This window comes from Chiroxiphia lanceolata, chromosome 7 (assembly GCF_009829145.1).
Source record: "Chiroxiphia lanceolata isolate bChiLan1 chromosome 7, bChiLan1.pri, whole genome shotgun sequence".
Taxonomy (NCBI): domain Eukaryota; kingdom Metazoa; phylum Chordata; class Aves; order Passeriformes; family Pipridae; genus Chiroxiphia; species Chiroxiphia lanceolata.
Genome location: NC_045643.1, coordinates 38,387,707 through 38,414,525, shown reverse-complemented (window position 1 = coordinate 38,414,525; position 26,819 = coordinate 38,387,707). Strand labels below are relative to the sequence as shown.

At 43.8% G+C, this 26,819-nt stretch overlaps 1 protein-coding gene across 1 annotated transcript in view; it reads left to right on the top strand.

Annotated features, from left to right (window-relative positions):
- The window catches only part of NEB (nebulin), a 100,992-nt gene that overhangs the window by 10,372 nt on the left and 63,801 nt on the right, over positions 1–26,819 (top strand). Inside the window, exons 12-54 of the mRNA XM_032694029.1 lie at positions 363–479; positions 1,120–1,221; positions 1,304–1,411; positions 1,506–1,610; positions 1,979–2,077; positions 2,294–2,398; positions 3,403–3,510; positions 4,042–4,353; positions 4,856–5,062; positions 5,722–5,826; positions 5,971–6,078; positions 6,200–6,511; positions 7,116–7,322; positions 7,677–7,781; positions 8,382–8,489; positions 9,173–9,484; positions 9,714–9,920; positions 10,420–10,524; positions 11,306–11,413; positions 12,310–12,621; positions 12,805–13,008; positions 13,462–13,566; positions 14,058–14,165; positions 14,541–14,852; positions 15,323–15,526; positions 15,827–15,931; positions 16,025–16,132; positions 17,051–17,362; positions 17,686–17,889; positions 18,234–18,338; positions 18,432–18,539; positions 19,486–19,797; positions 20,471–20,674; positions 21,016–21,120; positions 21,214–21,321; positions 22,337–22,648; positions 23,120–23,323; positions 23,670–23,774; positions 23,868–23,975; positions 24,142–24,453; positions 24,921–25,124; positions 25,864–25,968; positions 26,647–26,754. Of these exons, the coding sequence (XP_032549920.1) occupies positions 363–479; positions 1,120–1,221; positions 1,304–1,411; positions 1,506–1,610; positions 1,979–2,077; positions 2,294–2,398; positions 3,403–3,510; positions 4,042–4,353; positions 4,856–5,062; positions 5,722–5,826; positions 5,971–6,078; positions 6,200–6,511; positions 7,116–7,322; positions 7,677–7,781; positions 8,382–8,489; positions 9,173–9,484; positions 9,714–9,920; positions 10,420–10,524; positions 11,306–11,413; positions 12,310–12,621; positions 12,805–13,008; positions 13,462–13,566; positions 14,058–14,165; positions 14,541–14,852; positions 15,323–15,526; positions 15,827–15,931; positions 16,025–16,132; positions 17,051–17,362; positions 17,686–17,889; positions 18,234–18,338; positions 18,432–18,539; positions 19,486–19,797; positions 20,471–20,674; positions 21,016–21,120; positions 21,214–21,321; positions 22,337–22,648; positions 23,120–23,323; positions 23,670–23,774; positions 23,868–23,975; positions 24,142–24,453; positions 24,921–25,124; positions 25,864–25,968; positions 26,647–26,754 (7,314 nt within the window). The remainder of the gene's footprint in view (positions 1–362; positions 480–1,119; positions 1,222–1,303; positions 1,412–1,505; positions 1,611–1,978; positions 2,078–2,293; positions 2,399–3,402; positions 3,511–4,041; positions 4,354–4,855; positions 5,063–5,721; positions 5,827–5,970; positions 6,079–6,199; positions 6,512–7,115; positions 7,323–7,676; positions 7,782–8,381; positions 8,490–9,172; positions 9,485–9,713; positions 9,921–10,419; positions 10,525–11,305; positions 11,414–12,309; positions 12,622–12,804; positions 13,009–13,461; positions 13,567–14,057; positions 14,166–14,540; positions 14,853–15,322; positions 15,527–15,826; positions 15,932–16,024; positions 16,133–17,050; positions 17,363–17,685; positions 17,890–18,233; positions 18,339–18,431; positions 18,540–19,485; positions 19,798–20,470; positions 20,675–21,015; positions 21,121–21,213; positions 21,322–22,336; positions 22,649–23,119; positions 23,324–23,669; positions 23,775–23,867; positions 23,976–24,141; positions 24,454–24,920; positions 25,125–25,863; positions 25,969–26,646; positions 26,755–26,819) is intronic.

Here is a 26,819-nt window from a genome sequence, read left to right as displayed (position 1 = left end):
AGTCCCACAGTCAGACAAACTGGCCCTGAAACTGTTCTGTCAGGACCTTTCATGGTCCTTTGCCACCATGAATGGGAAGTTATGTAACCAGGGGCATTTTTTTCTGAAAAATTCAAGATTATAGCATAGGTTAGAATCATATCCCAGACTGGGTTGGGCTGGAAGGGACCTTAAAGCCCATCTTGTTCCAGCCCTGACACCTTCCACTAGCCCAGGTTGCTCCAAGCCCTGTCCAGTCTGGCCTTGGACACTTCCAGGGATGGGGCAGCCACAGCTTCTCTGGGCAATTACACAGGTTAGTGAATGTTTGGCTTTTAATACTGATTTTTAAAACCTTGCCCTTTTTGTTTTTCTTTTTCAAGGTAAAATACAGAGCAGACTATGAAAAGAAGAAAGCCATTGCAGATTATAATGTGCTTCCTGCTACAGAGAACCCATTGCTGAAGCAACTAAAAACTGCAGGCAACATTCTCAGTGATGTAAGTATCATGAGTTTCAGTCATGTCCAAGAAACCAAACTCTTCATTTCTTCCCAAGGCCTCTCCTTTGCATCTCTCAGTAGTTTTAGTTTTGTATTTGTATTTGTGTTTATCATGAGGTGCCCCCAGCCAGAATGGGTCAAGTAAAGAGTCATTTCTCCAGGGATGAGTGGGGCTGTAGCAGTGGCATGTGGATAGCTAGTTACTTTATAATACATTTAGATCCCTGTGGATAATGGATCACAAGAGGGAAGTTCTTCCCTTACTGGTTTAAGGAATTTCAACTGATACAATCATGATGAAATATGTGGTACTTTTACATATGTTGTATTCTGGTTATCACTGTAACAGCCTTCTCAGTTTCTCTCTTCTTGCTGTTTTCATCTGCATGGAAAGAGATTACATATTTTTCGGTGTCAGAACTTCAAAAACAATTAGTCAGACCTTTCTGGCTTCCCTTACAAACCTAAAAAAAGTTACTTTAAAAAATCATTGGGAAAATAGTGTCATCTCTTTCTCAGTCCTGTGGGAAATCATCTCTTTGCCACCATTTCACAGTTTTCCTCTTGCAATTTTTAACGTGCTGTGGGTGAGTTGCAGTGAAATCCCCTGCATTATCTGACCTTATTTTCTCTTGCAGAAATTATACAAAGAAGCCTATGAACAGTCAAAAGGCAACAAGATGAATTACTGTGACACCCCCAAGTTCCAGACCGACGCCGCTCTGAAGAATTTCAGCGACGTACGTATTTGATTTATGTTGTGTCCTTCAGTCCTGACCCTCTGGATTACTTTTGTTTGTCAGCTCAGGGTTGTTTTCCCAGGTGAAATACAAGGAGGCCTATCAAAAGAATATTTTGGGGCACTATTTGGGCAGCTTTGAGGACCCACATCACACGCACTGCATGCAAGTGGAAGCTATGAAGAGCGATGTGAGTGTGGCCGTTGCCCTGTTTTCCCCACCACACCTTCATTTCAGAGAAAGCTCGGTTGTGGTTTCTTACTGAATGTTGATTTTGCTCCTAGAAAAACTACAAAGCAGATTATGAGGAGGAAAAGACAAAATGCTACTTCCCCCAGACCATAACTCAAGAGTATGAAGCGATTAAGAAGTTGGAGCAATGCAAAGACGTAAGTAAAGAACAGGAGTAAAAATTACCTGAGTGATTCCTCTTAACTTCAGTGCTTTTGAATTCGACTTGATGAGCTTAAGTGACTTCTAAAAACCTCCATCCCTATTTTAGAGCCTTTTGTGACATCTAGTGATCGAGACAGATATTGCACAATCCCTTTTTTAATAAGTGAAACCATAAAATTAAAGGAATAGTACCAAAATGAAGAATGAACCTCAAGCATTCAGCTACTTAACTCAACATATTTTAAAATTAATCCTTTGAAAGTGCTTAAGTTACTTTATTCATAATTTTATTTACTTTACCAATACTTGGAAAATACTTTTTATGCCTCTTCTACCAATGTATTTTTTTATCTTCCTTCAGCACACCTACAAAAAGCATCCTGATCAAATCAAATTCACTGCAGTCACTGACTCTCCAGTACAGAAGCAAGCAGAGATCAACAGCAAACAGCTGAGTGATGTGAGTAAACTTAGCAAACATTACCAATTTCTGCCCTCTCTCACTCCATCCTCCAGTTTTAAGAGAACTCCTGAAATAAATGTCTGGGTGACTGTGTGTGTATGTTCACAGTTCCAGTGGAAAATCACCTGGAAATCACATCTTTTTTTAATAGTTTTTTTTAATCTACAATTAAATTTTGGGCTGCTAAATTTCTTTCTTTATATTTCTTGGCAGATATTGTATAAATCCAAAGGTGAAGAAATAATTCACAAGTACCACCTCCCTCCTGATGTGCCCCATTTCATACAGGCCAGAGTTAATGCCTACAACATCAGTGATGTGAGTATATTTGGAATTTAGAGCTCTTGATCCAAATGAAGTTTCTGTTAAGTTCACCTTTTCTTCGAGACCTGTTGCAAAATGGGATTGGAAGAATTCAAAGCAAGGGGCTATGATGTGAAAAGTGGTGCTGTTCCTCTCCTATCCCAAGTGCCCAAGCTCTGAATTCAGCTCAACTTTTGCTTTTGTGCTTGTTAAGCAGATTTTTTCAGCTGTTTGAGCATTCATGAGCATAAACACATTTCAGTGCTTTACTGCTATAAACTGAGTGAGAAAACCAGCATGATATTATTCAGGTTCCTATACTTTAGGAGACTTATATCATTTATTTTTATATAAACCATTACCTGGGTGAGCAGTACAAGGTCTCTGTGTGTTGCTTCCTGCTGCTGGGCTTTCAAAGGGGAATTCCACTAGGAAGTTAAGAATGCTTTTTCCTGCTATTCAGCTGCCAGTCTGCCTACTTTCCCTCCCTACTTGCATCCATCCAACACCAGAAAGATCTCCACTGACAGTATCAGTTGTATTGCCTTTATGATATTAAATTTTTGGTGGCATTATCGGCCTTCCAGGAGCTAGATAAAAGCTGCTATTGCCTTTAATAGCCTTGAAATGCAAATATTCTGTCCACACTGATAATAAAAAAATCAACCAGACTGCTTTCTTCAGTCCTTTCACACCACAAGGGCTGTGTTTGAAGCTGACAGGATAAAAATTTCTGAAGGTTCAGTCAAATGAGAAAAGGCTTTGCAAAAATGCCACTGATGGAGTTGTTCTAAATAAAAATTGCCAAAAATGCTTGTGGAACTAATGATTATCTTTGTAGCAGATTTATTTATCCAAATAGAACTGCAGTTTTTGTGCAGGTGAACGTTTTTCCTTGAAATTTCTCAGACTAAACTGAATATTTTGATTCCATGACTGTAATAAAAATAATGACTTAAACACTTGGTTAAAATTGCTGCTCCTGACATTGTGAATTCCTTTCTTTTTTCCCTTCCAAGGCTAACTACAAAGCAGACTGGAAGAAAACCCTTGCCAAAGGATATGACCTGAAACCTGATGCCATTCCCATTATTGCAGCTAAAGCCTCTTGGAATATTGCAAGTGATGTGAGTGTCATTCACAGCACTGCAGCTTTCTGCAGCATATTGTCTGCTTCAAGGATTCACCAGCTCATTTCAAACTTTATTTATTATTATTATTATTATTATTATTTACCTATGCTCTGTCCTTAATTGCTGGAGACCTGTCCTTCTGCTTTAGCAAAAGCTTGCAAGTGACTCTTCCACCCCCCTCTTGAACATCCCAATTGAATATTGGGGTATCTGATTGTTTGGTGAGGGGGTTCAAAGATTTATCATTATAGTTTATATTATATTGTTGTTTTATTATTATATTATTATTAGATCATAGTTTATATACTATCTTAATTAAGAGCTGAATGTCCCTAGGGGTTAGAAGTCCATGGCAGTGGAATATCACGTGTCAGTGGCAATGGTGAGGGAGGGCATGTAGGTACAATTTGTGAGATTGTAGAATGAACTGCAGTGGTTAATACTTTGCAACTTAGTGTTTTAAAATCATCAAAGTATGTTTCCTCTTTCCCAAGTGGGCAAACCTCTCTTTTCCTGTGTCTCCAGTACAAGTACAAGGAGTCCTACGAGAAGGACAAAGGCAAACAGGTCGGGTACCGCAGCCTCCAGGACGATCCCAAACTCGTTCATTACATGAACGTGGCCAAAATCCAGTCGGACCGTGAGTACAAGAAGGACTATGAGGTCACCAAGACCAAATATCACACTCCCCTGGACATGTTCAGTGTGACAGCGGCCAAGAAGGCCCAGGAAGTGGTTACAAACATGGGCTACAAGCAGCCAATCCACAATTACACCCTCCTGCCTGATGCTGTCAACCTGGAGCTCTCAAGGAACGCGATGCAGCTTCAGAGTGATGTATGTAATCATTAATCACCTCATTATTTTCTTCTCATAATGAGTGTGTTACACTATTAACCTTTTAAGGCTAAAAAATTCACTTATATAATCCAATATAGATTATATTGGGTTAACAGTAGATTGGGACGTAGGTGACTGGTCTGGAACCATTTATTTTCCAAAGATGATCAGAATTATGTGTAGCTGATAAGCTCTAGGGAACTTATCTAGTGAGTAACAACTTTCTTTGTATCTCTACATATTTTCCAATTCCCAGCAAATTCATGTCATTTTATAATTACAATGTGTTATTACTGTGATTATTATTTATCCTGTCAGAGATCATGGGTTATGTATGGGGTCTAAATACTGACTTTATTATATTTAAGTTTTATTTAGGTCTAAATTTCCCCTCAAAAATGAACGACCAGGAGAAGTTTTAAGGCCTTACCTGTGTTTCTGTATATAGGCACTGTCGTTTCCTTTGCCTTACTGTGTTTCCTTGTTTACTTTTTAAAAGAATTTGTACAAATCTGACTTCAATAACTGGTTGAGAGGAGTTGGCTGGGTACCAATCCAGTCCCTGGAGGTAGAAAAGGCCAAAAAAGCCTCAGAGATCCTCAGTGAGAAGAAGTACAGGCAACACCCCGACCAGCTGAAGTTCTCCATCCCCACGGATGCCATGGAGCAAGTGCTTGCCAAGCAAAATGCCAAGACCATGAACAAGGTGAGAAGCTGTTCAGGTGATCATGGATGAGCCAGAGTTTGGGTCTTTGGCTTGTAAAGTCGTGCATTCTCACTGAAATTGTTGAAGTTTCAGTGGCTGTAGTGGTTGCTTGGTTAAGGCTGGACACTGAGAGGCCATGGAAGCCTCAGACTGTTCATAATTAAGGGAGTTTCCTCATCTGTTTATAATGATTTCTTGTTTGTGTATGTGATTAAAGATGTCTTCTCGCAGTTTAAAGTGCTTTAGTAACCTTGACTTTTTTTCTGTAGAAAGTTTTAATTATCAGTGAGCTGAAAAACCCCTGAAATTCTCTCAGTTTTGTACAATTGTCCTTGAAAAGTGGAGTTCTTCACATTTATCCACATTTATTTGGGACACCACTGATCCTTATTCCATGTCTACCCTGCAAAAAGCATCTGTGAAATAAAAATCCTTCATAAAAAGCAGGTTCTCAAAACATACTTTACAAATTTCTCAAAGTACTGAAGAAAGGAGGGAGATAACGTTGTCCCTCAGCACTCATATTTGTGAAGGTTATTTATGATGCTTATGGGACTTTCTATATAACATTAATTATTGCAAATGAGCAAAACAAAAGCCAATTCATTAAATAAGAGTTTGGTAACTTTTCAGTGCTAAAGGTGACCTTTTCATTGCAGAGGCTCTACACAGATAAATGGAACAAAGAGAAGACCACCATCCACGTTATGCCAGATACCCCAGAAATCCTGCAGTGTAAAGTGAACCAGCTCACAATGAGTGATGTGAGTTCCTGTGCTCGTGCTGGGCACTGAGATCAAAAACTGGTGTCATTTTAATGTCTTTTGAAAAACTATTTAAATTCAGATGTAAGGCTCTTCAGTAGTTCTGCCTTTATAATGCTTGTTCTCTTTTATATTTGGCATTAGAAACTCTACAAAGCTGGCTGGGAGGAGGACAAGAAGAAGGGCTATGACCTGCAGCCTGATGCCATCCCGATCAAAGCTGCCAAAACCTCCCGAGACATCGCCAGCGATGTGAGTTGGGTGATGCCATTCGCTGGAATTCAGTTCAAATGGCCAGACCTGATGTTTTCAGTGGTAAGACTGAACTTAACAGTGCAGTTTGGAATTGAAGTTTTTTGCTGTTGTTCCTCAGTACAAGTACAAACTGGCCTACGAGAAAGCCAAGGGGAAGCACATCGGGTTCCGCAGCCTGGAGGACGACCCCAAGCTGGTGCACTTCATGCAGGTGGCCAAGATGCAGTCGGATCGGGAATACAAGAAGGATTATGAGAAGGCCAAGACCAGTTTCCAGACCCCAGTGGACATGGTCAGTGTGGTGGCAGCCAAGAAAGCCCAGGAAGTGGCTACAAATGCCAACTACAAAAACCTGATCCACACCTACAACGTCCTGCCCGATGCCATGAGCATCGAGTTGGCCAAAAACATGATGCAGCTGCAAAGCGATGTGAGTAAGAGGGTCTTCAACCTTTGCATTACAAATACAGCCATGCTTCATTCAGGAAAGCACACTGTGAGATTATATGGATTTATAATCCAGTATATACTATTACATTGGACTAACAGTAGGTTGGGATGTGACCGGTCTGGAACCACTTATTTTCCAAAGATTATCATAATTATGTGTAGCTGGGAAGGTCTAGGGAACCTGACTAGCAGGGAACAACTAAAATAAATATTAAGATAAATTCAGCTATTTTCTTAGTTGAATTAGTTCAGCTTATATACTAAAAGGTAGTAAATTAAATGAGTTCTTCAATTATAGCAGTTTTATTTTTTCCAGGCTCTGAAATATGAAATTACACCTATTGCTAAAGAATTTCAGCTCAAAAATAAGTAACTTTATGAAAGTAAAATGGATATTAACTCCTCACAGGTCCCACCAGGCTCTTTAGGAGCAATAGTTGTGTGCAGGCCAACACAGGAAAAGCCTAATTTCTCATTAGTAGCTTTTATCTTGTGCTTCCAAATTTCACAAACAGGAAGAAGTATCAGGATTTACAGATTTATTTTTTTTATGTATCTGGGGTGTTTTTTCTTTCTGCCTCCAGAATCAATACAAAGCAGATTATGATGAAACCATGAAGGGGGTTGGGTGGCTCCCACTGGGCTCCCTGGAAGCTGAGAAGAACAAAAAAGCCATGGAAATTGTCAGTGAGAAGAAATATCGGCAGCACCCGGACAAGCTGAAATATTCTGTTCCCATGGACTCCATGAACATGGTCTTGGCTTTAAATAATGCCAAAATCATGGATGAGGTGAGAAAGGGGTCAGCAAAATTCATTTAGGTTTGCAGAAGTAAGAAACAAACTCTACCTGATGTAAGAGTCAATCTTATTGTAGGCACAATTTTAGAAACCATCGATTTTTTTGCAGCTAATGAGGATATTTTAAGTGCTAAAATAAAGAGACAAACTGTTAGGATAAATGTTAGTAATAAAATAAAAAATATAAAAGGTAAAGATAAGAAGATAAAAATAAATAAGAGATATTTAGTATCACCTCAGTGTCAAGGTGAGGTGATATTTCAAATATTTCAAATAGGTAATAGCCTTTTAAATTCTTTTATTTAATAAATAGAAATGCTGACATCCTTTTTTTAATCCTTCCAGCACAAGTACAAACAAGCCTGGGAAGAAGACAAAAAGAAAATTCACATCACCCCAGATATTCCACAGATTGTTCTGGCAAAAGCAAATGCATTTAACATAAGTGAAGTGAGTACTGTTTGTAAGGCTCTGACCTTGCTTTTAATTTTTTATTAGGAATAGGTGAGATGACAGCAAAAATAAGTCTCTCTAATTCTCACCTTGCTAAAATGTAATTATTTCCCAAAAAGTTATTAATTTTACTTTTCCCTGCTGCCTTCCCCAAAATTGAATACCAAAAGTAGCCAAGTAAAACCCATATTATTTATAGTCAGATGATGAAATGTTCAGGTAGGTCATTAAAATATAACAGTTGCTAACAGGACAGTACAGTTTGAGTACTATTCGTGTTTGTTAATGCATTTATTATTTTTTATTTTATTTCCCCATGCACAAGGTTTTGTACTGGACTAAAAATTCTTGCAGATTGCACCTGTTCTTTTGGTAACAGGTGAAATTATAGACAGGTTTTGATAGCCAGTTGTTAAATCTAAATAAAATATTGCTTGTAATTGTGTATTTAATGTGGGCAGAAAGAGATATATTTGTGTCTTTTTTTTTTATTTTAATCTGACATCCTTATAGACATAACTTTTCCCCAACATTTGTCCATGTGGAAAACATGCAATTTTTTTGCTTTTTTAAAGATGATTTTCCTTCTTTTGGCAGAAAATGTACAGATCTTCATTTGAAGAGTCCAGGAAGAAAGGATACGACCTCAGAGTTGATGCCATCCCTATTAAAGCTGCCAAAGCTTCCAGGGAAATTGCCAGTGATGTAAGTTCTTTAAAATCAAAAGTGATCCATTTTAGGTGTTGAAAAGAGTTCAGTTCTTGACACAATTCAATTTTAGATGCCAAATACATGAAGTCTCTTTATTCTCTGGCTTGTAAATAATTCTGACGTATTTGATATATATTGCAATACATTGTAATATATATTGTAATACATTTTAATATATATTGTAATACATTTTAATATATGGTAATACATTTTAATATATATTGTAATACATTTTAAGAAAGTGGTTTAGATACCCTGCTTTTGAAGGCACCTCAGACATCTGGTTTGCTTTAGAGTGCACCCTAAGAGTAAGAGGACAAAGCCACCACCCCTATATGCTTTGTGATGTTTTAACTATGTCAAAATCTTATTTTAATCTGAGGGGGGGGGGTGTATTTTCCTTATAAGATAGATATTTCTTATGAAGCAAATGAATCATAGAATCATGGAATGGCCTGGGTTGGCAGGGACATTAAGGATCATCCAGTTGCAATCCCAACACATTCCACTGTCCCAGGCTGCTCCAAGCCCCTGTCCAACCTTGGACATTCCAGGGATGGGGCAACCACAGCTTCTCTGGGCAACCTGTGCCAGGGCCTCCCCACTCTCCCAGCCAAGAATTCCTTCCTGATGTCCAATCTAAACAAATTAAAGCCTCTGTTTCTGTTCTCCTACAGTACAAATACAAATTAGGTTATGAAAAAGACAAGGGCAAACTCGTGGGCTTCCGCAGCCTCCAGGATGATCCCAAGCTTGTCCATTACATGCAAGTGGCCAAGATGCAGTCAGACAGGGAGTACAAGAAGGCCTATGAGATGAGCAAGACCCACTACCAGACTCCTACCGATGCCCTCAGCGTGGTGGCAGCCAAGGAGGCCCAAGGCCGTGTGACCAACACCAACTACAAGCGCCTGATCCACCAGTACATGCTCCTGCCAGATGCCATGAGCCTGGAACTCTACAGAAACATGAACCAGATACAGAGTGATGTAAGTTCCTGTTTTAATTCTTGGGGCTTTTTTCCTGTTCTTACACCACAGCTGTCTTTTGGATGGTTTTGTGTGAGCTGTTTCACAGAATCACAGAATATCCCGAGTTGGAAGGGACCCAACAAGGATCATCGAGTCCAGCTCCTGGCCCTGCACAGGCCCATCCCCAGGAGTCCCACCATGTGCCTGAGAGGGAATTGTAACCTTTCCTTTTGTGTTCTCTTGGCAGAATGAGTACAAGCAGGATTACAAGGAGTGGTTCAGGGGCATTGGGTGGAGTCCTATGGGTTCCCTGGACGTGGAGAAATCCAAGAAAGCCACGGAGATCGCGAGCGATCAGAAGTACCGCCAGCATCCCAGCCAGTTCTCCTTCACCAAACCAAATGATGCCATGGACTTGGTCCTTGCAAAGCAGAATGCAAATATCATGAACAAAGTGAGTATTTGTGGGGGAAATTAGGCAAACACTCACCTAGAATCCATTCCAACAAACAGTCTGTAAGTCTCTGTCACCACCTTTATGGAGCAGCATTTCACTGGGAAAAACAACTGTCACAGGCTCCTCTTTCTTCATTTTGTTTCTTAGTGAAACAGTTATTGATAAATAGCATTGTTGAAAAATCTTTTCTCACTTTTCTCCAAGCTCTATTCTTCCCATTCTTATATAAAAATTACTGTTCCTGAAAATCTTGATAGTTGGACTTCATTGGAAGCAAGACTGGATAATAATTCAGTTGATTCTGGATTAGGTCATAACATAGTAAAATAAATCTAAGCCAGCACATCTCAATAAATCTAAGCCAGCACATCTCTTTTTACCCCTCAGTGCACAAAGTGCACAAATAGAAAGGTGAAAATCCCTAAAGAATTGTCATTTATATCAACATTTATATCAACATTTATATCAACATTTCTGATGTACTTTTCATCCACAGCATGCTTATACTCAAGCCTGGGAGAAGGATAAAACTCAGGTCCATGTGATGCCAGATACACCAGATATTCTTCAGGCAAAACAGAACAAGACAAATTACAGTCAGGTAGAGTTTTTTAATTCTTCCTATTAGCATTTTAAATTAATACCTGCTGGGGGTTTAGAACAGAGGCAAGAGTTTTTATGTGAGTAATATTTTAAGAGTAACATTAAGTACCAGCTTCAGGCTACAAACTAACAGACTAAATTGCATTATAATGTATGGAAAATGTAAATCCTGTTTTGGAAATCTAGAATTGCATAAACCACACTCTATGCTTAACATAAAATCAGTTAAAAATTCCTTACTGTAAAATTACAAGTTAATTGTGTGTATTTTTAACCTTGGGGAAAAGAAATACATGCAGTGATTCCCTCTTTTCTGTCAGCTTTCGAATAGGAGAAAGTGAAAATTGTACCAGAAAAAAATCCTCAGGTTTTGCTTTTCTTCATTGCTCATAGGGAAATCTGGGACTTGCAAGTGTCTGTCCTTAAAATCCACTGTGCACAGACTTACTTGGCAATGGAATGGCTGCACAAAACCCTTACAAATTACCATTTTGTTAAACCAACTGAACAGTTATCCCAGGTGTATCTATTTCAAATTCCCCAAGACAAGCTCCAGTAGGAAGCTGCTGCAATGGCAAAAAACTATTTAATGCCTATCCTAAGCCTTGGAATACCTGTGTTCCTTGTTTATCAGCTTCCCACTTCTCAGTTCCTATTCTAGCAGCCCTTCCATTGTAAGTGAAGCCTATAATTTGGTAATATGGATCATTAGTGTATCTAAATAGAAGGTGACATTCATATTACTAAGACTTTTTAATTCCTGTTGTTTTCAATTTTAGAAACTCTACAAGCTGGGCTGGCAGGAAATGCTAAAGAAAGGCTATGACCTCACACCTGAAGCCATGTCAGTGAAAGCTGCCAAAGCTTCAAGGGACATTGCAAGTGATGTAAGCAACATTTCTGACTCTGACACACACTTGATGTAGTTGCTATAACCTGCAGTCACACTGGATTGAGACACACCTCTCTCTAAGGTGTGGCTTGGAGTCCAAACCAAAATTGCTGACAAAAAACTCCTTCCTGGTCTGGTCTTGTTGGTGCAGAAAACAATTTAACAAAGGTTTCTCTGGCATCTTAACAAGTGCAAAGTTTGTGGTCCATCCATGGAATTGTTAGTGATACAAAGTGAGGAGCTGTCTGCTCTTTTGGATGATTCCTTTTCGAAGCAGCAGCAAATTTGGCCCAATGAGCTGGACCCAGTGCCTACACAGAGAAATCCTCCTCCCAGCTCTGAAACACATGTGGTGACACACATGCTGTTGTTACCCTAACTTGGCATGAGTACAGCTCCTGCATTTGTGCAAGAGATTTTAATAATCATTAGGAGATGTTTCCAGTGCTTAAGCATCTGCATTTTTCATTGTTGATGATGTTATTCACCAAAGTATTTCTGTGTGTCAGTCTTAGGAATTCTGAGTGACTGTGAATCAGGTGGCACAGGAGACCTTCTAGCCATGCCCTCTTCCACTCCTGGGAGAGCATTCACTGTCACCAAGTGGTGCCCTTTGATCAAGTGGCTACTAAAGCTGCCTGAAATGCCATAACAAGTTGCTTTTTTATAGAGTTATAGAGTCACAGAATGGGGCAGAAGGGACCTTAAAGCTCATCCCGTTCCAGCCCCTGCCGTGGGCAGGGACACCTTTCACTAGACCAGGTTGCTCCAAGCCCCGTCCAACCTGGCCTTGGGCACTTCCAGGGGTAATTAATTGGTAATGGCAATTGAATGAGAGAATATATTGCTGTTTTACCCTTGTAATTTGATGATCAATCCCTCTCATTGCAGTTCAAGTACAAGGAAGGTTACCGCAAGCAGCAGGGACACCACATCGGGTTCCGCAGCCTGCAGGATGATCCCAAGATGTTGTGGTCTATGCAAGTAGCTAAAATGCAGAGTGACAGGGAGTACAAGAAAGATTTTGAGAAGTGGAAGACCAAGTTTAACATGCCTGTGGATATGTTAGGCTTCCTCCTGGCTAAGAAGTGTCAGGAACTGGTCAGTGATATCGACTACAAACGGATCCTGCACCGCTGGACGTGTCTGCCAGACCAGGTTGATGTCACCGAGGCCAAGAGGGTCAATGAACTGCAGAGTGATGTAAGCTTCCTCTGAGTTTAATTCACTCATTTTCCTGTAAAATAATTACTGCTTTTTGGAAAATATCTTTGGTAACTCTCTTTGATGTCAGTGTAGATCAGACTGAAGCTAAAATACCAGTTAGTCTTTTCATCAATGAACAGTGAAATAATCTACTGTGGCTTTGGTTTTCATCCTTAACAGAATTTGTATAAGTCAGATCTACAGTGGCTCAGGGGCATTGGATGGAGTCCTCTGGGATCTCTGGAAGCTGAGAAGAACAAAAAAGCTTCTGAAATCCTGAGTGAGAAGAAGTACAGGCAGCACCCAGACACCATCAAGTTCACAAGTATCCCAGATGCCATGGATATCGTTTTGGCCAAGTCTAATGCCAAAAACAGAAGTGATGTGAGTTGCCTCTAGGGGATTCAATAAATACTTACATTAATAGACATTTTTAAATGATATCCATATCAAAACATGTGCTTAAAATATACAAATAGCAGGTATTTACAGTCAGTGCCACCCTGCTTGTTGTCACTGTGCCTTGTTCTGAAGATCAAGGTTTTAGTACTGAATAACTTACCCAGTAATAGCTACAGATAAGGCCTTTTCTAGGTAGTATGTAGATATATTGCCTTAATGCTGTTGCCTTGGCATTACACGGATGTAAAGAAGAAAAAATAGGTTGTATTTCACCAAGAAGTCATTGTGTTATTTGATTTTAATCTCCTGTGTTGTTTACATCCCTAATTCTTGCATAGTACAGCTTTGCTTTGCTATTGCAGGGAAAAGATAAACTGAAATTAGTCTTGTGCTGGGGAATCTTGGATCAGACAAGGTTTTTGTTTGATCTTTCAGATCCTCTACAGAGAAGCTTGGAACAAGGACAAGACTCAGGTTCACATCATGCCTGATACTCCTGAAATTTTGCTGGCTAAGTCAAACTTGATTAACACAAGTGATGTAAGTGTGTCATTCCTGTGGAAATGTCTGATTATATTAAATTGCCCCTTTAGAATTACATAACATTCTGTAATTCACATAAAAATCCTGGCTACAAAGGAACAAATACAGACTATATGCAAAGGTAAAGAAATATCAAGAGCTCTATCATGAAAGCTCAGGAAAACAAAAATAACCTCGTTTGAAATTGAGTGTAGAGAATCATGGGGCTCTACTATTCACCTCTGTGAGTCATTCAGATTAATATATTTAGTAGAAGGAAATATTGATCTTGAATGAGGTATCAGAAAACATTCAGATAGTAATTTTTATATATATAATCAGTTACAAAATACATGTAATTAACAGCAAGGTATGGAATTTAGTTTGATCAAGCTGTGTTTGGAAACCCAAGCTTTATTTTCAATAGTCAGGGGGTGTAAAGTTGTACCGCTCAAAAACTCTGTGGAAAAATGTCTTTGCAATAATTCCTTTGAATCCTTTTCCAACAGAAACGTTACAAGGTGGGATATGAAGAGCTGAAGAAGAAGGGCTATGACCTTCCTCCTGATGCCATCCCTCTCCAGGCAGCAAAGGCATCCAGGGACATTGCCAGTGAGGTAAAACTTACAGGAAAAATAATAGAGGGGCACTGAGGGGGAATATACTTTTGGATTAACATGTTTTATATTTAAAAGGAGGAGAGGTCTAAAGTTTTACCACTCTTATATTGCTGCCCTCCTCCAAGACTGCGTAATTCTTAATGGTGTAAAGTTAATTAAATGAAATACAGTAATTTAAAATGTCATAATATATAACTGTAAAAGATCCCATAATATTTGAGGGACCTTATATAAAATGCTAAAATGTTGGGAAAATAAACAAGAAAACGAGCAACTATTAGATGCAAAGGGATTAAGCACAATATTAACAACAGAGAAATTAAAATTGCAGCTTGAAAAGAGGTGATAATTGCTGTTTCTGCCTTCCACCAGTACAAATACAAAACTGCCTACAGAAAGCAGCTGGGCCACCACATCGGGGCCCGCAACATCGAGGACGACCCCAAGATGGTGTGGTCGATGCACGTGGCCAAGATCCAGAGTGACAGGGAGTACAAGAAAGCCTTTGAGAAGTCCAAGACAAACTTCAGCAGTCCTGTGGACATGCTGGGGATCGTGTTGGCCAAGAAGTGCCAGGAGCTGGTGAGCGACGCCGATTACCGGCACCCCCTGCACCGCTGGACCTGCCTGCCCGACCAGAACGACGTCGTCCATGCCAAGACAGTGTATGACCTGCAGAGCGATGTGAGTGCTTCTTTCCTGGCCCAGAAGTGTCTGTTGTGTTCTCTTCCATTGTTGGAGGAGGGGTCTGTGTGTCAGGGCAAGGGCAGCAGAGTCAAGTATTTGCTGTTGGAGAACCAACAGAGTGCAAAGACAAGAGCAGTGTGCAGTGGTGAATGCAATCAAGAGTCTTAGGAGATGGGATCAAAGGCTCCTCCCATCCTTTCATCAGCTGCAGTTTACCAAATGGGACAGGTCTTTTTCAGGGATACTGAGAAGATGGAGAGGGAATGTATGTGGATTGCTTGATAGCTGCCTGTTCCGTTGCAGGAGTAGGAAGCTGAGTTTAACAAGAGTCCCTTTCCTGGTGGCTGGTTGGTGGGTTGGCCCAGGGGAATGTGTTCTGTTCAACAGAGCTTCCCTTGGGTAGGAGAAGTGCTGGAATGGAGTGAGGAGAGTGCTGAGCTGCTTTGTGTCTTTGCCTGTCCTTGCAGAACGTGTACAAGTCAGACCTGCAGTGGCTGAAGGGCATTGGCTGGTCCCCAATTGGATCTCTGGACGTAGAGAAGAACAAGAGGGCGAGTGAGATCCTGAGTGACAAGAAGTATCGTCAGCACCCGGGCACCATCAAATTCACGAGCCTTCCTGACTCCATGCCCATGGTTCTGGCCAAGCACAACTCTCAAATCATGGACCAAGTGAGATTTCATTGTATTTTCATTCTGAAGGGAAAGAGTGCCTTCCTCCAGCACAGGGAGGCATCCTCTTGGCTCGGGGGTTTGCGTTCCTTGTTTGAGATGAAATTGTGTTTTGTGTGTTTAGAACCGGATTGGGGTGCAGTGTGGAAAAGAAAAGGGTGAAGCATTAAAAAGGTTTGGGGCAAGAGAAGGTGTTCCTGAGTCAGGGCAAACCTTACTTTGGTTGCTTGAGCTGATGTGCTGTTTGGGTTTGTGGCCGTGTGTGTGTGTGTCCAATTTGCCGTTGTCCTCCTTTGGCAGCGCTCGTACACGTTGGCCTGGGAGAAGGACAAGACGAAGATTCACATCATGCCGGACACGCCTGGGATCCTGCTGGCCCAGCAGAACAAAGTGAACTTCAGCGAGGTGGGTGGGTGGTGTGGGGGCAGTGTGCCCGTGGGGGGCTGCTGTGTGTGGGGCAGCAGTGTTGTTGGAGGGCACTGGTGGTGTGTGTTGCAGAAACTGTACAAGCTGGCGATGGAGGAGGAGAAGAAGAAGGGCTACGACCTGCGGGCAGATGCCATTCCCATCAAGTCTGCCAAAGCTTCCCGGGACATCGCCAGCGATGTGAGTGCACGGGAGCCCTCGTGGAACGCGCTGTCGGACGGTGCTGGGGCTGGCAGATGTTGCCCAGGGTTTGAAGGCTGGACCAAAAGGAGGCAATGCAGCCCCTACCAGTCATTGCCATCCAGCTGGTCCATGAACTGTTTAATTCTGAACTGTCCACCTGTAGCTGTCCCTACATGTTTTGGGTGTGCAGTGTTGTGTGGGAAGGCACAGATGATGGGCGAGAGTAACTGTGGGGGCTGGGTGATGGCCAAAGCCCAAAGCACTGCTCCTCCTGGTCTTGTGGCACAGACTCCTCGTGCTACACTCTGGGATTTTGCAGTGTTGTGCTGCTCTCAGCACTACCAGTCTGCACAGCCCTGATGCTGCAGCTACAGAGCTGAGCTGGACATCAGTAAAAAAACCCAAAGCAAGTTTTTGTTTAAAAATTATGACCACATAAAGGTATATAATTTTTTGTTACTATTAGTTATTAATACAAAATTGCATTCCTGTACGTGTTTGCTACCTCTGTTTAATCTTCCAAATCAGTCTCTGTTGTTCTGGCTTTTATGCCCCAACAGTTTGAATGGGAGTTGATTTGGCTATTTTACTTGAAGAACAGTAAATGATTCTTTATGTAAGGGGTATTTATTGAACTTTGGTCTTGTTATCTCTGCCATGATTTGAAGACGTTTTTATTCTTAGCTACAGACCAGTGGCTCTTAATATGTAGGACAGGGAATATCTTTGATAATTTGAGTTAGATCAGAGAAATGATCCTTTTGTAGGTGTACACTCCATTCCAGCAGCTGAATACTTTCTCTCTGGAAAGTCTCTGTGGTTTCAACTGCTAAGCTGGCTGAAGGTGGTGCCACAGAGACTGCTGGGGACCGAAGGAAATCTAACCTGAAATTCACTGAATACTTCTTCCTGCAGTACAAGTACAAGGAAGGGTATCGGAAGCAGCTGGGCCACCACATCGGGGCCCGCAACATCGAGGACGACCCCAAGATGGTGTGGTCGATGCACGTGGCCAAGATCCAGAGCGACAGGGAGTACAAGAAAGCCTTTGAGAAGTCCAAGACAAACTTCAGCAGCCCCGTGGACATGCTGGGGATCGTGTTGGCCAAGAAGTGCCAGGAGCTGGTGAGCGACGCCGATTACCGGCACCCCCTGCACCGCTGGACCTGCCTGCCCGACCAGAACGACGTCGTCCATGCCAAGACAGTGTATGACCTGCAGAGTGATGTGAGTGCTTCTTTGGTGGCTGTAGGACAGCCAGAAGTGTCTGTTGTGTTCTCTTCCATTGTTGGAGGAGGGGTCTGTGTGTCAGGGCAAGGGCAGCAGAGTCAAATATTTGCTTTTGGAGGGCAAAGAGTTGGCCAAAGCAAGTGCAGTGTGTAGTGGTGAATGCAATTAAGAGCCTTAGGAGATGGGTATAACCACTTAATGGGTGGTGGGTTGGCCCAGGGGAATGTGTTCTGTTCAGCAGAACTTTCTTGGGTAGGAGAAGTGCTGGAATGGAGTGAGGAAGGTGCTGAGCTGCTTTGTGTCTTTGCCTGTCCTTGCAGAACGTGTACAAGTCAGACCTGCAGTGGCTGAAGGGCATTGGCTGGTCCCCAATTGGATCTCTGGACGTAGAGAAGAACAAGAGAGCGAGTGAGATCCTGAGTGACAAGAAGTATCGTCAGCACCCGGGCACCATCAAATTCACGAGCCTTCCTGACTCCATGCCCATGGTTCTGGCCAAGCACAACTCTCAAATCATGGACCAAGTGAGATTACTTTGTGTTTGCATCCTGAAGTAAATAAGCATCTTCCTTTCCTAGGACATTGGTCTCTGTCCTTCCAGGCTGCAGGACCTCCAAGGGGGATGGTTGCACCCTCTTGCCTCAAGGGTTTGAGTTGCTCCTTTGAGATGAAATTGTGTTTTGTGTGTTTGGAGCAGGAATGGGGTGCAATGTGGAAAAGAAAAGGGTGAAGCATTAGAAAGGTTTGGGGCAAGAGAAGGTGTTCCTGAGTCAGGGCAAACCTTACTTTGGTTGCTTGAGCTGATGTGCTGTTTGGGTTTGTGGCCGTGTGTGTGTGTGTCCAATTTGCTGTTGTCCTCCTTTGGCAGCGCTCGTACACGTCGGCCTGGGAGAAGGACAAGACGAAGATTCACATCATGCCGGACACGCCTGGGATCCTCCTGGCCCAGCAGAACAAAGTGAACTTCAGCGAGGTGGGTGGGTGGTGTGGGGGCAGTGTGCCCATGGGGGGCTGCTGTGTGTGGGGCAGCAGTGTTGTTGGAGGGCACTGGTGGTGTGTGTTGCAGAAACTGTACAAGCTGGCGATGGAGGAGGAGAAGAAGAAGGGCTACGACCTGCGGGCAGATGCCATTCCCATCAAGTCTGCCAAAGCTTCCCGGGACATCGCCAGCGATGTGAGTGCACGGGAGCCCTCGTGGAACGCACTGTCGGACGGTGCTGGGGCTGGCAGGTGGAGCCCAGGACTTGAGGGCTGAGTCAAATGGAGGCAGTGCAGCCCTTACCAGTCATTGCCATCCAACTGGTCCATAAATGCTTTGACTGGGAACTGTCCACCTGTAGCTGTCCCTGCACATTTTGGGTGTGCGGTATTTGAGGGAGTGAGTAGACTGTGTGGAGAGTGTGATTGTGGGAACTAGCTGATGGCCGTAGCCCAGAACAGGATTCCTTGGACAACATGTCCTTGTGCAACAGTCTGAGGTTTGAGCTGTTGTGCTGCTCTCAGTACTGTCAGTCTGCACAGCCCTGATGCTGCAGATACGCAGCACACGCAGACATAAGAGTAGAAAACCGAAACCAAGTTTTGTTTTAAGCCCAGGGCATTTGTCTTCTCTGTTTGGACTGTGGGCAGGTCACTGTAGGTCAATCATCACTGTCACCCAGAGTATCTTTTTATCTCTCAGCTCTCCAGGAGCTGAATTTACTTTCTCATATGAGATTCTACATTGTAGGTGTGTTCCCTTACTGTAAGGAGATGAGTTGCATCTGTCCTCAGCCTTGACATTTCAGTAAGAGATGGGGGAATACATGTCCTGTTGCCCCACAGTCACTTCCTAAGCTGAGTGGCTGTGTGGCTGCAGCTGAGCACACACACAGAGCGGGGAAAATAAGACTCCCGAGCACTGTGCAGGAGATCCTGGTGCAGGGGAGTGTGTCAGCTGCTGTGGGCTGTGGGGCTGAGGGCAGGCAGGGCTGTGCAGGATGAGGCCCAGGCTGCCTCGTGAACAAGTGTGGTGGTTTTCAGGCTCCAGTAGTGAAGCACTCGCTCACAGGAGCTGCTACAGGGTAATGGCAGAAGGGAGAACAACTGTCCTGAAACTCACTGAGCCCCTTTTCCTGCAGTACAAGTACAAGGAAGGGTATCGGAAGCAGCTGGGCCACCACATCGGGGCCCGCAACATCGAGGACGACCCCAAGATGGTGTGGTCGATGCACGTGGCCAAGATCCAGAGTGACAGGGAGTACAAGAAAGCCTTTGAGAAGTCCAAGACAAACTTCAGCAGTCCTGTGGACATGCTGGGGATTGTGTTGGCCAAGAAGTGCCAGGAGCTGGTGAGCGATGCCGATTACCGGCACCCCCTGCACCGCTGGACCTGCCTGCCCGACCAGAACGACGTCGTCCATGCCAAGACAGTGTATGACCTGCAGAGCGATGTGAGTGCTTCTTTCCTGGCCCAGAAGTGTCTGTTGTGTTCTCTTCCATTGTTGGAGGAGGGGTCCAGGTGGGGAGCATAACTCTGGGCATAATGTGAGGGACTGAGATTGTGTTGTGACAGTACTACTGTGATGAGTTCTTGTCGTGAACTGTCAGGGATGAAATTTTTGTGGCATAATATTTTGTGGTCACAGGAGAGTCCTTTCTTGCCTTGAACATTTTGGGGGCAGAGTTGCAGCCACAGACTAGAATTCAGTAAGGCAGGGGATGGGCAACAGGGTCAAATATTAGCTTTGAGAGGACTAATAGGGGGAAAATGTAAACAATGTGTGCAGTGGTGAATGGTACGAAGGGACTTAGGAGGGGAGGTGTGAGACTCCTCCCATGCCACTGCCAGCTGCAGATTGCCAAATGGGACAGGTTTTATCAGGAATACTAAGAAGGTGGAGAGGAAGGGCTTCTGGATTGGGTGACAGCTGCTTAAGCTGTTGAAAGAGTGGTGAACCAAGTTGTGAGGAACTGAGCTTAAAGGAGTCCCTTTCCTGGTGGCTGGTTGGTGGGTTGGCCCAGGGGAATGTGTTCTGTTCAACAGAGCTTCCTTTGGGGAGTAAGAGTGTTTGAATGGAGTGAGGAGGGTGCTGAGCTGCTTTGTGTCCCTACCTGTCCTTGCAGAATGTGTACAAGTCCGACCTGCAGTGGCTGAAGGGCATTGGCTGGTCCCCAATTGGATCTCTGGATGCAGAGAAGAACAAGAGGGCGAGTGAGATCCTGAGTGACAAGAAGTATCGTCAGCACCCAGACACCATCAAATTCACGAGCCTTCCTGACTCCATGCCCATGGTTCTGGCCAAGCACAACTCTCAAATCATGGACCAAGTGAGATCACTTTGTGTTTGCATCCTGAAGTAAATAAACACCTGCCACTCCCAGGCCCCCTTCTGGTACCTGGATTCTGCGAGGGGGATGTTGCATCCTCTTGCCTCAAGGGTTTGAGTTCCTCGATTGAGATGAAATTGTGTTTTGTTTGTTTGGAGCAGGAATGGGGTGCAGTGTGGAAAAGAAGAGGGTGAAGCATTAGAAGGGTTTGGGGCAAGAGAAGATGTTCCTGAGTCAGGGCAAAGCAGAAGGCCCTTGTTTTGGTTGCTTGAGCTGATGTGCTGTTTGGGTTTGTGGCCGTGTGTGTGTGTGTCCAATTTGCCGTTGTCCTCCTTTGGCAGCGCTCGTACACGTCGGCCTGGGAGAAGGACAAGACGAAGATTCACATCATGCCGGACATGCCTGGGATCCTGCTGGCCCAGCAGAACAAAGTGAACTTCAGCGAGGTGGGTGGGTGGTGTGGGGGCAGTGTGCCCGTGGGGTGCTGCTGAGTGTGGGGCAGCAGTGTTGTTGGAGGGCACTGGTGGTGTGTGTTGCAGAAACTGTACAAGCTGGCGATGGAGGAGGAGAAGAAGAAGGGCTACGACCTGCGGGCAGATGCCATTCCCATCAAGTCTGCCAAAGCTTCCCGGGACATCGCCAGTGATGTGAGTGCACGGGAGCCCTTGCAGGCTCCAACTGTGCCTTGGGTCTCCTAATCCCTTCCCTGGAATCCGAGGCCTGATTCCTATAATCTCCCTAGATGTGTATCTCTTCCTCCATTGCCAATGCATTTTGGTTTTGCGTTTTAGTTTAGCTAGGAAGTCTTAGCCAAGGTGACCTCTTTTCTCCCCTGCCTGAATTCCAGCATGTTGCAATTGAGAGCTCTTGTGTCCCAAGAAAAATGTTTTTAAATACCTTCATCTGTAAGGGCAGTTTTCCAGGAGACCCCAGGTGCCATAGCCAGCTGAACATTTGCCTTACTGAGGTTTAAGGGTACTGGCTCTACGTTTTACCTTTCTCAGTCTTGCCCCTCAAGATTGAGAAATCCAGGGCATGATTGTCCAGCCCAGGCTACCTCCAGTCTTCAGCTCTTCAATAAGTTCTTCCCTGTTAGTGACAAAATGTCCAGTAGTGCCTCTCCTGGGCTCAGGTCTCCATCACCTCTCCTAGGAATGTGTCCCCAACACACTCCAGCAGATGTCAGAGCGGTTGAGGTCCCCCATCAAGGTCAGGGCCTGTGAGTGCAATGCTTCCTGCAGTTGAAGGAAGAATTCATCCTCAACATTCTCTCCTTTCCCAGTGTTCTGTACTACAGCAAATTTGTTTGCTTGGTCTCACCCATACGATCTCAACACAGTCTTGGCTTAAAAAGTGTGATGTTACCCCTTGTCCCTTCCCAGCTGAGTGGCTGTGGGCCTGAAGATTAGGACAGACACCAGGCTGGGAGCACAGGATTCCTGAGCACTGTGGAGGCCTCCGTGTGCCTACAGTGGGCCGGCATAGGTGTGGGATGGGAGGGAAGTGTAGGACACAGTAGGGATATCCTGTACTTAGGTGCCTGTTCATGTGGTGGTGTTACCGGGCTCCACTAGCGAAGCACTCGCTCACAGGAGCTGCTACAGGGTAATGGCAGAAGGGAGAACAACTGTCCTGAAACTCACTGAGCCCCTTTTCCTGCAGTACAAGTACAAGGAAGGGTATCGGAAGCAACTGGGCCACCACATCGGGGCCCGCAACATCGAGGATGACCCCAAGATGGTGTGGTCGATGCACGTGGCCAAGATCCAGAGTGACAGGGAGTACAAGAAAGCCTTTGAGAAGTCCAAGACAAACTTCAGCAGTCCTGTGGACATGCTGGGGATCGTGTTGGCCAAGAAGTGCCAGGAGCTGGTGAGCGACGCCGATTACCGGCACCCCCTGCACCGCTGGACCTGCCTGCCCGACCAGAACGACGTCGTCCATGCCAAGACAGTGTATGACCTGCAGAGCGATGTGAGTGCTTCTTTCCTGGCCCAGAAGTGTCTGTTGTGTTCTCTTCCGTTGTTGGAGGAGGGGTCTGTGTGTCAGGGCAAGGGCAGCAGAGTCAAATATTTGCTGTTGGAGAACCAACAGAGTGCAAAGACAGGAACAGTGTGCACTGGTGAATGGAGATGGGATCAAAGGCTCTCCTTCCATGCCTCCATGAGCTGCAATTTGCCAAGTGGGACAGGTCTTCGCTGGAGAGACTAGAAGACTCTGGAGGGGGAAGGTTCATGGGGTGCTTGAGAGCTGCCTGTTCTGTTGCAGGAGTGGGGAGCCAAGTTTTCAGAGCTGAGATTAGTGGGAGTCTCTTTTGTGGGACTGGTTGGTGCATTGATCCCGTGGAATGAGTTCCAATTAGCACAGCTTCCTCTGGGGAGTAAGAGTGTTTGAATGGAGTGAGGAGGGTGCTGAGCTGATTTATGTCCCTGCCTGTCCTTGCAGAACGTGTACAAGTCCGACCTGCAGTGGCTGAAGGGCATTGGCTGGTCCCCAATTGGATCTCTGGATGCAGAGAAGAACAAGAGGGCGAGTGAGATCCTGAGTGACAAAAAGTATCGTCAGCACCCGGACACCATCAAATTCACGAGCCTTCCTGACTCCATGCCCATGGTTCTGGCCAAGCACAACTCTCAAATCATGGACCAAGTGAGATCACTTTGTGTTTGCATCCTGAAGTAAATGAGCATTTTCCTTTCCTAGGACATTGGTCTCTGTCCTTCCAGGGTGCAGGATCTGCAAGAGGGATGTTGCACCCTCTTGCCTCAAGGGTTTGAGTTCCTTGATTGAGATGAAATTGTGTTTTGTTTGTTTGGAGCAGGAATGGGGTGCAGTGTGGAAAAGAAAAGGGTGAAGCATTAAAAAGGTTTGGGGAAGAGAAGGTGTTCCTGAGTCAGGGCAAACCTTACTTTGGTTGCTTGAGCTGATGTGCTGTTTGGGTTTGTGGCCGTGTGTGTGTGTGTGTGTCCAATTTGCCGTTGTCCTCCTTTGGCAGCGCTCGTACACGTCGGCCTGGGAGAAGGACAAGACGAAGATTCACATCATGCCGGACACGCCTGGGATCCTGCTGGCCCAGCAGAACAAAGTGAACTTCAGCGAGGTGGGTGGGTGGTGTGGGGGCAGTGTGCCCGTGGGGGGCTGCTGTGTGTGGGGCAGCAGTGTTGTTGGAGGGCACTGGTGGTGTGTGTTGCAGAAACTGTACAAGCTGGCGATGGAGGAGGAGAAGAAGAAGGGCTACGACCTGCGGGCAGATGCCATTCCCATCAAGTCTGCCAAAGCTTCCCGGGACATCGCCAGTGATGTGAGTGCACGGGAGCCCTTGTGGCACACACCAGGGCTCAATACTTTCTCACTACAAAAGCTCTGTTGTTTCAGCAGCTTTATTTTCTGGCAGTAGTACCACAGGAGCTGCCAGGGGCATAAAAGAAAATGAAACTAAAACTCACTGAAGGTTTGGTTTCCTGCAGTACAAGTACAAGGAAGGGTATCGGAAGCAGCTGGGCCACCACATCGGGGCCCGCAACATCGAGGACGACCCCAAGATGGTGTGGTCGATGCACGTGGCCAAGATCCAGAGTGACAGGGAGTACAAGAAAGCCTTTGAGAAGACCAAGACACACTTCAGCAGTCCTGTGGACATGCTGGGGATCGTGTTGGCCAAGAAGTGCCAGGGGTTGGTCAGTGATGCCGATTACCGGCACTACCTGCACCAGTGGATCTGCCTGCCCGACCAGAACGACGTGATCCATGCCAGGGAAGCCTATGACCTGCAGAGTGATGTGAGCAAATCCTTACATTTGTAATCATAATTAAAGATACAGGGTCTTCTATACTCTTAATTTTAAAATATACATTATATGCCTTAGTCGCTTCATCAGATTTGTTGGTGGAGGTGAAATATTCATTACATCATCAAACTTATGTTTAATTGTATTTCCTTTGTCCTTAACCTGAGGTGTAATTTTATTTCATCAAATTTATGTTTAATCCCGTTTTCCTCAGTCCTTAACCTGAGGTGTAATTTGTATGTAACTGGTATTTTTAGCGTGCTCCAATAACTCTGCTCCTTTTTTTATTTAATCATTATTTTACTTCATCTTCAAAAATAGCAAGTGTTTTCAAAACCATATCCTGGTATTATGGGGAAACGTGCAATTGCTCACATAGTCTGGGATGTGCTTATTTATAATCCTTTTAATATTTGATCACACTTGTACCTAAATAACGGGCTTTCAAATCTTTTCAGGCTGTTTACAAATCAGACCTGCAGTGGCTGCGGGGCATTGGTTGGGTGCCCATTGGTTCCTTGGAAGTGGAGAAGGCCAAGAGGGCGGGGGAGATCCTGAGTGACAAAATCTACCGTCAGCACCCGGACACCATCAAGTTCACCAGCGTCCCAGACTCCCTGCCGATGGTGTTGGCCAAGCAGAACGCAGACACCATGAACAAGGTGAGTCCTGAGTTGATTAGGTGACACATCAGCAGCCTGTGCCTAAACCCCAGAGACAGGACTAGAACTAAGATTTGCAGATTCCAGCACAGCGAGGCTTAACAAGTGTAAGTTCCATTCTTGGTAATCAGCAGGTAGCATATTTTCAGCAAGTGGTACTGTAATAATATCTTCCAAGTCAGTGAGCTATTTCCCAATTATCAGTTGGGAAGGTTTCCAAATACAATGCTATATGTCTAATAATGTGTTACCTAACTTCCATCTAATTTTAATGTAGCAAGTTGTCTGATAAATCCTATAATTTACCAAATTTACCTCATAATCCAGAAGTTAATAAATTACCTGTTTTAGGGCAGTCTTTGAAATACTCATATTTTAAACAATTCAGCATAGTACTTAAAATATAAGCTTAGGCCCTGATCTCAATCCTATTTATGTCAATAAGCTCATTTTCTCTTTCAAACAGGCCTTGTTCTTAGAGTTTATATCTCTGTGTGTCTGGTTAGCTTTCTGTGCCTTTTTTCTAAACATCTTTCTCACAGAATCCTTTCTAGGTTGTTAATTTTTAACCTGGAATTTACATATCTAGAGGGGTGAATTTAGAATCTCATGGCTGCATAAGAAATAAGTATTTTTTAGACTTTGGGTACAGATCTGTAATTCTCCTGGTGTTTTAGGAGATCTCTTAGTAGTGACTGATTTTTTTTTTCCCCTTTAACACATATTATTTCTCCTGCAGCGTTTGTACACTGAGGCCTGGGATAAAGACAAGACACAAATCCACATAATGCCTGACACTCCTGAAATCACACTGGCAAGAGAGAACAAGAAAAACTACAGCCAGGTGAGTGTGTGAGCTCTGCAAATGTCACTGCTCTGTGCCATGGCTGCACCAGGAATGTTCTGGTGAACCTTATGTAGCTGACACCCTCACTTTTCATAAGTAACTCCCATATTTATCCTCGAAAACGTGACTGTGAAATCATGGTTTGCATATTTGTAGTACTGCATGCATAGACCAGTGAGCATTACTGAGAATAAATTCCATGGGAAATTAGTTTGAACTTTTGGGAGTCATTTCTGCCAGTGTTCGTATCATTGGGAAAGCACAAAATTAATTCCAACACTGGAAATACCAAAAAGATAATTTCAATCCTGAAAAGCTGTGATCCCAGTGTTCAGGGTTAGTTTAGGCAAAAAACCCTCACATTAGTAAAAAGTAGGCTTTAAAAAGTAGGTTTTACTCCCTTGAATAGAATAATAGTTTAGCCCTCAAACTGTAGGCAATGTTATGTTATTTAAAGTAGTAACAGAAAAATTCATAAAAAAATGTATTTAGCAAAATATTCCTTTGACATGAGTTGGTGTCAACTATTGATATGGAGCTCTGAGTTAAAGTTAAATAAAGCTGAGTTAGAATAAAGCTTAACATAATTTTTAAATCTGCTTCCAAACAGTTTGTTTTGCATAGAATATAATATGTGGAACTTATATGAATCCCGTTGTTTAATTCCTTCCCTAGAAACAATACAGACAGGCCATGGAAGATTCAAAGAAGAAAGGCTACGATTTGAGAATCGATGCCATCCCCATTCAAGCGGCCAAGGCATCCAGGCAAATTGCCAGTGATGTAAGAATCCACTTTTTTCTTCCTTTGTATGTTGACATCTCAGCTCTGCAACTTGGAATTTGTCA